General features: G+C 33.3%; 1 protein-coding gene across 1 annotated transcript; it reads right to left on the minus strand.

The window, feature by feature from the left end:
• Positions 1 to 6774: 6774 nt before the first annotated feature.
• LOC110913879 lies at positions 6775 to 7662 on the minus strand. The gene has a single exon (XM_022158697.1). It carries the CDS (start codon positions 7660 to 7662, stop codon positions 6775 to 6777), a length of 888 nt encoding a protein of 295 aa, XP_022014389.1.
• Positions 7663 to 13711: the final 6049 nt, after the last annotated feature.

A 13711-nucleotide genomic window follows, 5' to 3' on the forward strand; every position in this document is an offset into this window, starting at 1 on the left:
TGGACTTTATTTGTCACTAATCATATTTTTGATAAAACGACTTTATTACTATAATTGTTCAATATGATTGGTGGCTGGAACCTAGTCAGTCACACACCTATCGGCGGCACTCCGCATGTGGGATTTGAGGGTGTAACAAATGTGTCGTAGGAGGTAAGGGGAATCAACTGCCAAGGGGATAATGGATGTGGTAACAACTACTAAGGGAGAAACTTCTTCAAGCTAACAACTGATATCTCATCTTTCTTATCTATTTCACAATCAAATCAACTCATCCTCTGATTTAAGCGGCGTGTTCGATCATGAGAAGAAACCCTAAAACGGAACATAATCCCAGATTGTCTAGAGAAGCGCTTTTATCATGTGTAAGTATTGCATTCTGAACTTGAGAACAGGAAGCTTAACAATGGAGGTACAAGACGAATGTGTTTACATGTAGTGTACAGTGTTCATTGACTGAATACAAACACATAGACAACAAACAAGTTCCAGTACAATTACCAGCAAACTTATTGCAAACCATACAAACATAATAAGATTGTGTCTATTCACTACATCAGTTGTCGCCATTTCTAAAATATTATGTCAGTGGGAAATGTTTTAAAAATCAAATGCAACTTTACAGCACGCTTACCTTAATCACATCTTTCATGGAATCACAGATCCGACAATAGGGGCCACGGATCTTATGCCCACCCGAGACCGACCTCTGGATTACACGTTCTCCGAAATCGATATGGGTCACGTTTTTCCTTACATTACTCATCATTTCATGAATTTGAGTTCATTAAGAAGTAATGACTGTTGGCTAATTAGTGGAAGAATCTTGTTCCGTATTTTCTCCTTTTCTAGTTCTCGAAGAATCTCGTTCTGTATTTTCTCTTTTTTCAGTTTTCTTTTTACTTTTAAATAAATCCCATTTCACACATTCGTGTTCATCAATTGGAATTGAGTTACAAATGGGTTGTATCGGTTATTCGGATCTCTATTCGGTCATCTTTCCAAACTGCAACACATGAATAATTGAGATGATTAGACCACGAAAGTAATCCATCCGGTAGTTAACAGACGAACATCGACAGGGTTCTGGCGACAACCCATATGGACAGTTGTTAGGAATTTTCTAAGAATATATGGTTTGTTGTTGAAGCACTATACATTGATTGTGGATTTAACTTGCAACATATATGTATGGTTTGTTAATTTTTATGAAGCAACGGAGATTGAAGGTACCAAACTGAAACTAAATGAATTATGCAACATTTCCGCATTTTTTTGCACTGGCTTTCATTGCAAGATCTTTATCTATCATGTCATCAACCAACTGCTCGTTCCGTATTTTCTCTTTTTGCTAGTTCTCAAAGAATCTCGTTCCGTATTTTCTCCTTTTCTAGTTATCTACTCCATATAGTGAATGATATGATTAGACATAAAATAAGTAAAATATATTCCTTCATTCATTGCTTCACTTTACCTAAAAGATGATAACTCGTTACATCTATTTTTATGTATCAGCCTGGGATTTCTTCTGGAGGGTTCACCTATGGTAGTGTTTTTCCTTTCCTAATATCACTATTTTCAAGCATTCTGAACTCTAGCTACAAACAACCCAACAAACTCCGGATACTGAAAACGTTATCTAAAGAATTAATAAAATTTATTAAACAACAACAGGCCTGCAAAGCCCATCAACGACTTCGTGTTGTGGGCATTGAGACAACAACAGTTAATGAACAAATTATTTGACTTTTTGTTCCAAATGCAGCTGTAGGATCCGTACCTAAAGGTCTCTCTCTTACATAGTTGATATGATTAGACCACGAAAGGACTCCACCTGGTACTTAACAGACGAATAACAATATCATTTAAAGAAATTTAACATACATACCGCATTCGAAGATAATTGCATCACAAAGCCACTGTGTTTACATGCAGCGTACAGTGTTCTAATATCACCATATTCAAGCATTCTGAACCCTAGCTACAAACAAACCAACAAACTCCGGATACAGAAAACGTTATCTAAAGAATTAGAAAAATTTATTAAACGATTGTTCGGTTAAAAAAAACAATTATATACGGGTCGTATAACCTTATACAGCCCGTATACAAATCGTAAAACCCAAAAATCTACTCAAACCTCAAAAAATAAACACATTTGGCCGTATAACATTATATTGCTCGTATACACATGTATACGGGTCGTATAATGCCTGTATGCACGTAAAACAAAAAAAATTCCAGTGCATTTATTTCTATGCAAAATCATTATATACGGTACGTATAACCTTATACGACTCGTATCCACTAGGGGATGTGAAAATAAGATTATAAGAGTGTATGTATATTATCAACTTTTTTATAACGTCATAAACTTAGTAATGATCTATAAATAATAATAAAGCAAAACCATCTTAGGCCACATGGCATGTACTTAGGCTGCTTGATGCCACATGTCATCTGATTGTCTCCTCTTATTTTCATTTGAGCAGCAATACCTATTCTCTTATTCCACGCTTCTCATCCTCTCATCCTATTCGACATAATAAATCCCAATTCTACAAAATCGTCTTTTCATCTTCTCTCCAATCTTCTTCCAAAAACATGAATCAGTTTCCATATCTAACAATGATTGTTGTTAAGGAAGCTAGATATATAAATGATTACATATTCTTCAGTTTCTTCATCGATTTCACCTTTTTGTTCACCGATTTCAGAACTTTGTCGATCGTCAACCAAATCTGTAAGGTGTGTTTCTTACATTTTTTGTTTAATCATCCGTTATGTGTCCGTCCGTTGATTTTGTGTATTAAAATTATGTTTATGTTATAGAAATTGATAGATATTGATGTTTATACAAAACCCTATATCCGATTGTGATGGAAAATCTGTTTTATTTGATTTGATTCTGTAAACTATGAAGCCTATTCATGTATATGGATTGTTATTAAATAGCCCTATGTCCGATTGTTATGGATGATTGATTTTTCTTTGATTCGATTTTGTTAATCTGTTGATTTGACTCTGTGGTGTTGATTTGTTTAACTTGATATCATTGTTATGAATGATTGTTTTTTCTTTGATTCTATTTTGTTTATCTGTGTTTTTTCATTCTGATATGTTGATTTGTTTAAGAGTTAAATACTTGGTTGGTCCCTGTGGTTTGCAAAAAATTCATACTTGGTCCTAGTGGTTTACAAATTACACGCGTGGTCCCAAAAGTTGTCAAAAATGAACTCGGTTGGTCCCCCGACCTAAACTCTGTTAAATTTCTCAGTTAACTATGTGTAAAATGACTATATTACCCTTGAACAATTAAAAGAAAAAAATATATATATAAAGAAGATGCCCACAGCCCACTGCTCAAACACCACTGTTAAAATACTCTAACACCGCCACCACCTCCACCTTCACAACCCACCACAACTGCACCTACCTCCACCACCACCAATTTTTTTTTTTGGTTAATCTTCTTATGATCGAGCTGATTGGTGTTTTGTGATTATTAATTTATTGTAGGTGTTTACGGGCTGTGTGATGGTCCGGGATTATCAAGGGGAGCGTATTTGGGAATTACAACGGTTTGTTCGGTGGTTTCTTTGTTGTTTGTGTCGGTTAACGCGTCGTATGTGTTCGGCGGTGGGTTTACGGTGGCGGAGGTGGCGTTGTTTGTGTGTTCGCTGGTGTTGACTGTCGGACATATCTTGGTGGCGTACCGGACTAGTTGTCGAGAACGACGGAAGCTTCTTGTTTACAAAATCGACATTGAAGCTGTAAGTTTTCATGATCAAGATCTTTTATTTTTTTTAAATATATATTTTAATTATTTTATAAGTATATTCTAATAAGTGACTGTGAGTTCAATTTCATGAAACGCAGGAGGAAACTGTCCCATTTGCTCAACTTCACATCTCAATCGTCTATTCTGACCAACGATTTCTAAGAAAAAGAAATGGATCTGTAGTGTAGACAAAAGAGAGAGAGGAGAAGAAGGTGAGGGTGGGGGTGGGGGTGGGTAGGGGTAGGAAATGGGACCTACTTGACGGACAAATATGTCATTTCACATACATTTAACTGAAAAATCTAACTTAGGTTACTGATAAGGACCACCCGAGTGCAAAAATTACAAACACTGGGACCAAGTGTGTAATTATTAAACTACTAGGACCAAGTCTGCAATATTTGCAAACCACAGGGACCAACCAAACATTTAACTCTTTATTTAACTTGAAACCATTGTTATTGATTATTGCTTTTTCTTTGATTTGATTTTGTATATCTGTTGATTTAATTCTGTTGTGTTTATTTTGTTTAAGTTGAAATCCATATAATGATTTTGTATATCGAACATCGACGGTACAAGTTCATAATCATTAATCATCATATTCTAATTCAATATCAATTGCTGTTAATTTACTTTGTAGTTTATCGATTTTTTAATAGATTTTCTGTTTATAACATCTCCATCATATTGTTGTTTTGTTCTTATTTTGATATTTTATAATATATAATATGATTTGGTGTGTTTATGTAACCTGTGTTTGTAGGTTTTCAATATGACTGAAACTTTATCAAGGTATTTTTTTTTTGTTTTTCTTCTTCATTAGATTTTTTATTATATCTTTGAATTTATGTGGTTAATATGTAGATTCTGTACAAATTTTGTTAATTATGTTAATTTTTTGGATTGTTATGATTTGTTTATTATATTTTTATGTTTAATCTGCTTATTATAACATCTTCATCTTATTGTTTTTTGTTTTTTTTTTGTTATTTTGTTATTGTATAAGATCTGTTTTGGTATGTTTATTGTAAACTTTATTCGTTTACCGTCTGTTTTGGTATCTTTATGTAATCTGTCTTTATATTCGTTGTCTGTTTATTGTTTATGCTTTCCGTCTTACTGAGATGTTTGTTATTTTGTTAAATTCTTTAGGTTTACTTTTAGATTCTTTATTTGTTATCTTAATTTTTTGGATTTGTTTATTAGATTTCCTGTTAATAACATCTTGATGTCATTGTTTTTATGTTTTGTTTTTTTTATTTTTTATTATTTTTTTATATATGATGTTATGGTGTTATTATGTATGTTATGTGATATATGTGTTTGTATTCATTATCTTTACATTCTTTATGTTTAACGTCTTTCTGAGATTTTTCAAATTTGGTATAAGTTATGCATTAAGAGGATACAAGCTGGTTTGACGGATGGTGGTCAGTTTGATCTTCGTTATAACAGAGATCTGAATAGGTTGCTCGTCTCTAACCACAACATTTAGAGAATGTTTGTTTTGTGGTCAATACATGTGGTAAACAATTCTCTCCCGGTAGTAATGATGTTCAACGTTTTTTGTCATTGTACAATGTTTCGACATTATTATGATCCTACTATGTATTTTGTTTCGTACAATTTTCGAACAGTTTGTCTATGTGGTATCATATTTCAATGGTCAAGTCTTATTATTGCCAACATTGTTTTGTTTTCGCCCTGGTACTGGTTACTTTTCAGCAAACTATAATGGTTTAGAATACTTTATTGACTTCTTCATATTTAGCTATTTGAACTTATAGTATAGAATGTTCAGCTATTGAAAGATGAACTTAAGTCTTATGCTTGCCGTCACGATCTTCTTCATCTTGGAGAATCCACAAAAGAATTGTTTGAGATGTATGGCATACCGGAATTGCTTTTGAAACGCTGTTGCTTACACTGGGAGTTGTTGCACGTGACCGAGGTATCGTAACTTGCTGGTTTATCGGTTATTCTTATTTTTTAAATACAACAGATTTTCTTCTTTGTTAGGTTTCATGTTCCTGTTTAACATGAACATGTTTTATTGCACACAATAAAAGAGATTTCAATTTTTAAACACATTTTGTGGATTCGGCTCACGTACAACTTTTTGGCACAATGTTCGTTAGTAGGTTTACGAAGATGTATTGGTGTGTGTTATCTATGACTCTACGTTCATGTCTTAATATATATTTAGATGTTAACACTGCCGGTACAAGTCATATTGGCCAAAAGGCATGAAAACATCATGAAGGTTTAGTTGACAAAAACTTAATATGTAACGAACATTAGGGAGATGTACTATTGGGATGTGGTCAACGGTCTCAAATAGGCTTACCAAATCACAGGTTAACGCTTTAACGTTTAGAATTTTTTATGTGTTTAGTTGGTGTTAAGCCATCCACGAAACTCACGGGTTCTTAGACTAATTCATTTATAAAATACTAACAATTCTACTAGTTGTCAACTCCTAAGTCGGTAATCTTTTATTTGTTTATTTTATTTAATGAAAAAATATTCTAATCAATTTTTATTTTATTTTGAATAAAAATTGTTATTTTCCGTCCCGTCCCGCAAAATATCTTGATTCCATCATATATATTGCGTATATTATATCTCGTGAATGATTTACGTCCCTACAAATATCTTAAATTATTATTTAACTACAAACTACTGTTTGTAAATGTTTTTCTATTCACAAAATGAACATGAACACTTCAACACACAAAATCACAGTTCCATTTTTTGTTTCACATAACCACAAATTCAAACCACTACAAATAAAATGAATAATAACCACTAGTAACATAACCATAAAAGCGGCCGTTGGGGGTGGTAATTGATCACAAATGTGACCAAAGTGCTTTTTTTTTAAATAATTTACATACATAGTAAATTAATAACTAGTGAACAGAACAAATTACATAAGAATAGCAGCTAGACGGGCAACAAACTGCGCCATCAAAGTGCAATTTATATATCTAGTTTGCTAGAATGTTTAGAAGTGAGACTCGGGTTTGAAGTAGTTTTCGGAAAAGGCAATCTAACCCAACCTCATGACCCTCGATTTCGCGATCAAGTTTATGCAATCTCTCCATAACCATTTGTACATCAACCGTCTTACACTCGTTCGTTTTTATGTCTTTCCACAAAGAATCAAGTGTAAGATCTATCATATCAGCGTCATTAATAATCTCTTGACTTTTGTGACAACTTGGTTTGCCTGTCTGCATTAACCTTGTGATGAATGTATACAACTTATGATCAAGTTTTGGTTTACCTGACAAGATTACTAATACATAGCGGAACAAAGAGATGGTGGCAGTCACGATTTCTCGCAAAACTCGAATTACCATAGACAAATGATGATCTTCACCATCGACAAGACATGATTCAATTTCCCTTTCCATTTGCTCCAATGACCGAACACAAGCGACTATGTTCTTCTTCGCTTTCTTTCTCGACAAAAAGTAATCCATAAGGTGACCATCGGTGGTTGAATAAGTGGCCACGCCTTTTCTCCGCAATGCGAATTGAAGGACCCGAGCACTTCCCTTCATTTGCCCAAGCAATTCTAGGAGGCTGCCATATGAGTCCATCAACCGAGTCGATCTAACAAGCGCGTCTTCGATTAGGACTTTGTTTCTGGATTGAAGATTAACCTTTTGTGTCTGGGTGGAACCAAGAAGTTCATTAACCGATGTGTACAAGTCAGTTAGACATGCTAGACCAGTATGAATACGTGTGGATGAGTAGAAGGGTTCAAGTGTTTTGAGCTTGTTGAGGTTGATTTCAATTTGAGAAAAAGATGGGTTTGATCTAGATGGAAGACTAATGGATCGAAGCTGAGATGGGTTTGTGCTCTCCATGTTTGAATTTTGGTCATGTATGGAAATGGTATGATCTACTTCACACCTATATATATTATGATCCTAGTGTTTTTTAATATCTTTTCAAAAGGCTCTCACTATTCTCACGCCCCTAAAATCTTATTTTCACACCCTTACATGTATACGGCGCGTATAGAGATATACGGGCTGTATAATTGATTGTTGAAAAAAAAATATTAGAGAATGTTTTTTTGTCTTCATGTATATGGGTCGTATAACATTACACGACCTGTATACAATGTTATACGACCCATATAATGTTATACGACCAAAACTTAATATAATGTATACGACCCGTATAATGTTATACGACACATATAGAATGTTATATGACCTAATATTTTCTTCATCTATACGAGCCGTATAACATTATACAACCCAATATTTATCATGTTAAATTATTTTATACGGACCGTATAACGTTATATGAAATTAAAATTTTGGATGTGTCTTTATTAGGAAAAGGAGATTTACTGATGTCAATAAATGTCTAAAGGCAAATCACTTTGCATGTATGAGCTGTAAATGCTAGTTGAATTCTTCCCTGTTGCAACAGATATTAAAAAGATGTGGGACATGTTTATAAGTACTCTAAACCACAAATATTGTAGACATAATTATGAAAAATAATAATGCGATTGTGGGGGTACGTAAAATTCTTGTGAACCACTCGCAAAAATTAATGGATAGAAATATCATGATATTTTGTGTTTAGATGTTTCTAGTAGAAGATTAAAGAGCGAAAGATTGTATCAAATCTAGCTTAGCATATAATAAAAATTAAAAAAAAAAAAGATAATAAACATAGATAAATATATAAGAAAATGCATATAAAGTAGAATATCTGACATTAGTTGAGGGTTCCATTGAAAAAACAAAATGACAATTAAATACTGAAATTATCGATTTAAACAAATGCGTAAGTTATGTAAAATCAGTGATTTATGCATTTTATAGTAAAAAATATCTAAACAAAAATTTTCAAATTTTAGGTAAAGTTTTCATCAACCATCACTAATCATTTAGTGGTGGTCACGGATACTTAACTTCCACCTATGATGGACTCGGGTGAATTTTCTTTTTCAGGTCTTAAGTTCAAGTCTGGTTGATAGGAGTTTCTCACTGAGGGGTTTAAATTGGAGATCTATTGTGCGAGGAAGCTCTCTAGCGCGGACCCGATTAAGAAAACGTATACTAGACTTCCTGACATTTGCAAATAATTCACACCTTTCAAAAAAAGGTAAAGTTTTCATTGATGAAATCAGAGCTCATTGGTGGAATCTAGGTCGCGGTTTGCAACATAAATAAATAACGGCTTTCACTATTTTTAGGGTGGAGGGAGTCGTTCAATTACTTTAGGGTGTTTGAGTTATTCTCTATCCAATAATATCATGCCATGTCAAGTCCCCATTCCACTCCCTATTTTACACTCAATCACTAAGGGTGAGAGGGGCACTCCCCTCTTAGGGGAGTCCCCTCTCTCACACACACCCAATCAGGTTATGACATGTCAACTCCCCTCTTAAACTCCCCTCACACCCTCAATTTGATGGCGGCACTCTTCTCTTAGGGGACTTGTTTTTTTATTCAAAAAGAAAAAAAAAAGAAAATAATTTGATTGGTGGGAATGAATGGACCCCACATACAAACTCCCTCTCTCTCTTCATTCTTCATCGGTGAACCCTCCCCGATCCCCCTCCCCGATTTGCCACACCGCGGGGATGGCGGCGGTGTTCCCGCTCGGGGACTTGGGTCACCGCCCCACTCCCCGCATGGTGCCCCGTATACCCTAACAATAGTCAGCCACTATTAGGATGTTTGAGTTATGTATTTTTTATTTCAAGAAATTATGCATAAATTAATAAAACATATTTTAAACTAAATAAAGTACTTTTAATTAAAAAAACACATTACATAAAATTAAAATAAATAACATGACATTAAAATATAAAAATAAATTAAAAAAAACCTAATTTAACTATTTGTCGTCGGAATCTGCCAAAAGATGGGGTAAATCTTGTTCTCCAAGATGCTCCACAAGATCATATTTTAGTCTATAATGCGTATCTTCATCAATGAGCTCGTTATAAACAGTGTCTTCGAAAACGGGTTCGACTGGAGGATCCCGAATATGTACCGGTACAAGCGCGTTTCCGTCGTCTTTTAGAATCATATTATGCATAATAATGCATGCATATACGACACTCCTAATTTTTTTTAACACTCATAGCATGAATCGGTCGATTAAGTATACCCCATTTTGCCTTTAAAACACAAAATGCCCGTTCCACGTCTTTTCTTGCCGCCTCGTGTTGCCTCTTGAACTTCTTTTCTTTCACAATGTGAGGATACGGAAATGATTTCACAAACACAGACCAAGTAGGGTAGATTCCATCGGTAAGATATTATCCACGCTTGTACAAGTGGTTGTTCACGCAAATTGAGCATTTTGGTGCAGTTCCATTTCATTGAGTAAAAAATAACGGAGATTGTTGAAGCACGTTGATGTCGTTTTGTGTTGGTCCCCTTCGACGGCCCTATTAGAACGATGCAACTTTCTTCGCTCGTTGAGACAGGTGTTTGTGAAGTATATAAACATTCAAAGAAAAAAAAATAGAGACAATGAGAGTGATATATCTTCAATAATTAATTCTTATTAATCAAAGAAGAAGGGGTCGATCCGAGAATAAACTCGGATCTAAATGTCACCCCCTGGGCCAAACCAGGGGGTAAACTCACAAGAAAAACTCTATTTGAAATATAACTTTACAAAACACACATAATTCCTATGAAGCAATTATGTATTTATAGAGAATTTCATAAGCCTATCTCAAATGTGATTGGTTGATAGGAAGTTGGTATGTGTGTCCATCCATTTGCATGTGGCTTGTCTTCCTTTTATTACCAACTTGCCATTTTTCTTTGCTGGTGAATCCTTCACATATGAGATATTTAAATATCCTTCTGGTGAAATGCTTTTAGAAAAGGAAAGATTCATTTTCACTTTTCTGTTGAATGCTTTTAAAAGGAAATATTTCTTTTTCCTTTTCTGGTGAATTCTTTCCTAAAGGAAAGATTCATTTGACTTCTTTTCAAAAGGAAAAAGATTCATTTTTCTTATGGAAACATTTTTCATAGAAAGATATTATGTGTTAATAAGATATATTATCTTATTAACACAATTCTTTGACTTTGTATCTTGTAAACTCCATAATGTCCCGCTAACATTTTGAAGTCTTGTAACCTTGTCGAGATCTTTAATCAAAGAATTAGAAGCTTGATTTTTTTTCTTTCTCGGTCTTCATATTTAGAGCTTTTGGGACGGTTCGTCGGTCGCTTCGTGTTGATGGAATTAATTCTAATTAACTTAAACTATTTTTAATAACAAATACAATAAAGTTTCCTAACAGTCACCCCCTATTTGTTGTTAAAAATACAAACAATGCATTTATACTTAGAAATAACAAATAAACTTGCTGAAGATGTATCTTTCTTTTCTTCTTGGCACGTTATCATGTAAGCATTTTTTTAGTGATATTCGATGACTGTATCTTCATTGGCATGAAAGTTTATTTAGCAAACGTCCGACTTTGTATGGATGATCATCTGATTATATTTCTTTTGTTGTTATAATTCTTCACCTCGATTTATAATTCCACCTATATGTAAGCATTATATCTTGTATCCCCCAACATAGGATATAAGTGTCTTTTATCCAATATAGGATAAGTGTTTAGGCTGTCGATTGATGAGGCTTCAAAAAATAACGAATCATGCAAGCTATAAAAATGATCTTGAACCGTCGAGGTTTTTTTTGTTTTTCAGATCAGAATATCTGATGAATCTGATGAAATTTCTGATAAAACCGGAAAAAAAATCGTTTTTTTTTTTTACAGAATTTCTGATGGAATCTGATAGATTCTGATGAAATAATCAGAAAATCTGAATAGAGTTTTTTTTTTTTTTTTTTTTTTTTTTTTTTTTACAGAATTTATGATGTTTTCTTATCAATTTGATGACATTTCTGATAAAATAATCAGAAAATCTGAAAAAAGTTTTTTTTAACAAAATTTCTGATCAATCTGATGACATTTCTGATAAAATAATCAGAAAATCTGAAAAATGTTTTTTTTAATAGAAAATCTGACGAACGCATCAGAAATCATCAGAAAATCTGACGAACGTATCAGAAAATTCGATTTTTTTTAGATGAGAGGGAATAAGTAAGGAAAATAGATATTACTTACACATATTTTTCTGGTGGAAGTCTAAGTACATGTTTTCTTCAAGGAATATTTTGTGAAAACTTTTTAAAATATAATAATTATGAGTATATTTTCTAAAGTTTCACACCGTTTTTTTTTCAATTTCTTTTTATCATTATCATTCCCTTTTTTTTTAAGATTAACTAACCAGAATTTGGAGTTATTTCATTAAATAAGATACGAACAAACTTTCTTTTATCAGAAACTCTCTTTTTAGATGTCAAAATTTTTCTTTCTGATAAACTAAAGTTCATTTATCTATGTTTAACTCCTTTTTTTTGTGTTTTAATATCCTTTTTCTACACCTCTTTTTATATAAAAAAAATATACTAATAGAGATAATAAAAATAATAGTAATAAAAGCAATAGTAATGAAGGTAACAGAAAAAAATAATAACTGTACTACATACTTAATTTATTATTTTTTTTGGATCTGCAAAAAAAATTTCTTTTTACCTTTAACAGATCAAGAATATACGTCTCTCTTACAGGAGCAAGGGATCTTGGAAAAAATTTATCCAATCTGCTCTGATACCAATTGTTGGTCCCCTTCGACAGCCCTGTTAGAACGATGCAACTTTCTTCGCTCGTTGAGACGGGTGTTTGTGAAGTATATAAACATTCAAAGAAAAAAAAATAGAGACAATGAGAGTGATATATCTTCAATAATTAATTCTTATTAATCAAAGAAGAAGGGGTCGATCCGAGAATAAACTCGAATCTAAATGTCACCCCCCTGGGCCAAACCAGGGGGTAAACTCACAAGAAAAACTCTATTTGAAATATAACTTTACAAAGCACACATAATTCCTACGAAGGAATTATGTATTTATAGAGAATTTCATAAGTCTATCTCAAATGTGATTGGTTGATAGGAAGTTGGTATGTGTGCCCATCCATTTGCATCTGGCTTATCTTCCTTTTATTACCAACTTACCATTTTTCTTTGCTGGTGAATCCTTCACATATGAGATATTTAAATATCTTTCTGATGAAATGCTTTTAGAAAAGCAAAGATTCTTTTTCACTTTTCTGGTGAATGCTTTTAAAAGGAAATATTCTTTTTTCTTTTTCTGGTGAATTCTTTCCTAAAGGAAAGATTCATTTTTCTGTTGACTTTTTTTCAAAAGGAAAAAGATTCCTTTTTCTTATGGAAACATTTTTCATACAAAGATATTATGTGTTAATAAGATATATTATCTTATTAATACAATTCTTTGACTTTGTATCTAGTAAACTCCGTAATGTCCCGCTAACATTTTGAAGTCTTGTAACCTTGTCGAGATCTTTAATCAAAGAATTAGAAGCTTGTTTTTTTTTTCTTTCTCGATCTTCATATTTAGAGCTTCTGGGACGGTTCGCCGGTCGCTTCGTGTTGACGGAATTAATTCTAAGTAACTTAAACTATTTTTAATAACAAACACAATAAAGTTTCGTAACATTTTGTGAACCAGGTGGACCACAAAAAGAATGCCAAATCCACAAATCTTGAGAGGCCACCGCTTCAAGCATAACTGTCGGGTAACTGTGATCCCCCCCATATATTGACCCCGCAACTCCGTTGGACACATTCTCTAAACAAAATGTGTACAATCTTGACTACCCAACAACCCAGGACGGTGATGTTTCTCCTCATGAGCTTGGTACAGAGCACAAAGTCGTGGCTAGTAGGTCTACGTAAAAACTCGGACGTGTATAAATTACATCCCGTTTCGCAAAAAAATTTCTAGACATTTACGGGAAGTCCTTTCGGCCATATTTAA

This window comes from Helianthus annuus, chromosome 15 (assembly GCF_002127325.2).
Source record: "Helianthus annuus cultivar XRQ/B chromosome 15, HanXRQr2.0-SUNRISE, whole genome shotgun sequence".
Classification (NCBI taxonomy): domain Eukaryota; kingdom Viridiplantae; phylum Streptophyta; class Magnoliopsida; order Asterales; family Asteraceae; genus Helianthus; species Helianthus annuus.

Excerpts from the sequence above, each read along its gene's own strand:
- LOC110913879 (XM_022158697.1), bottom strand. The coding sequence starts at position 7,662 with ATGGAGAGCACAAACCCATCTCAGCTTCGATCCATTAGTCTTCCATCT.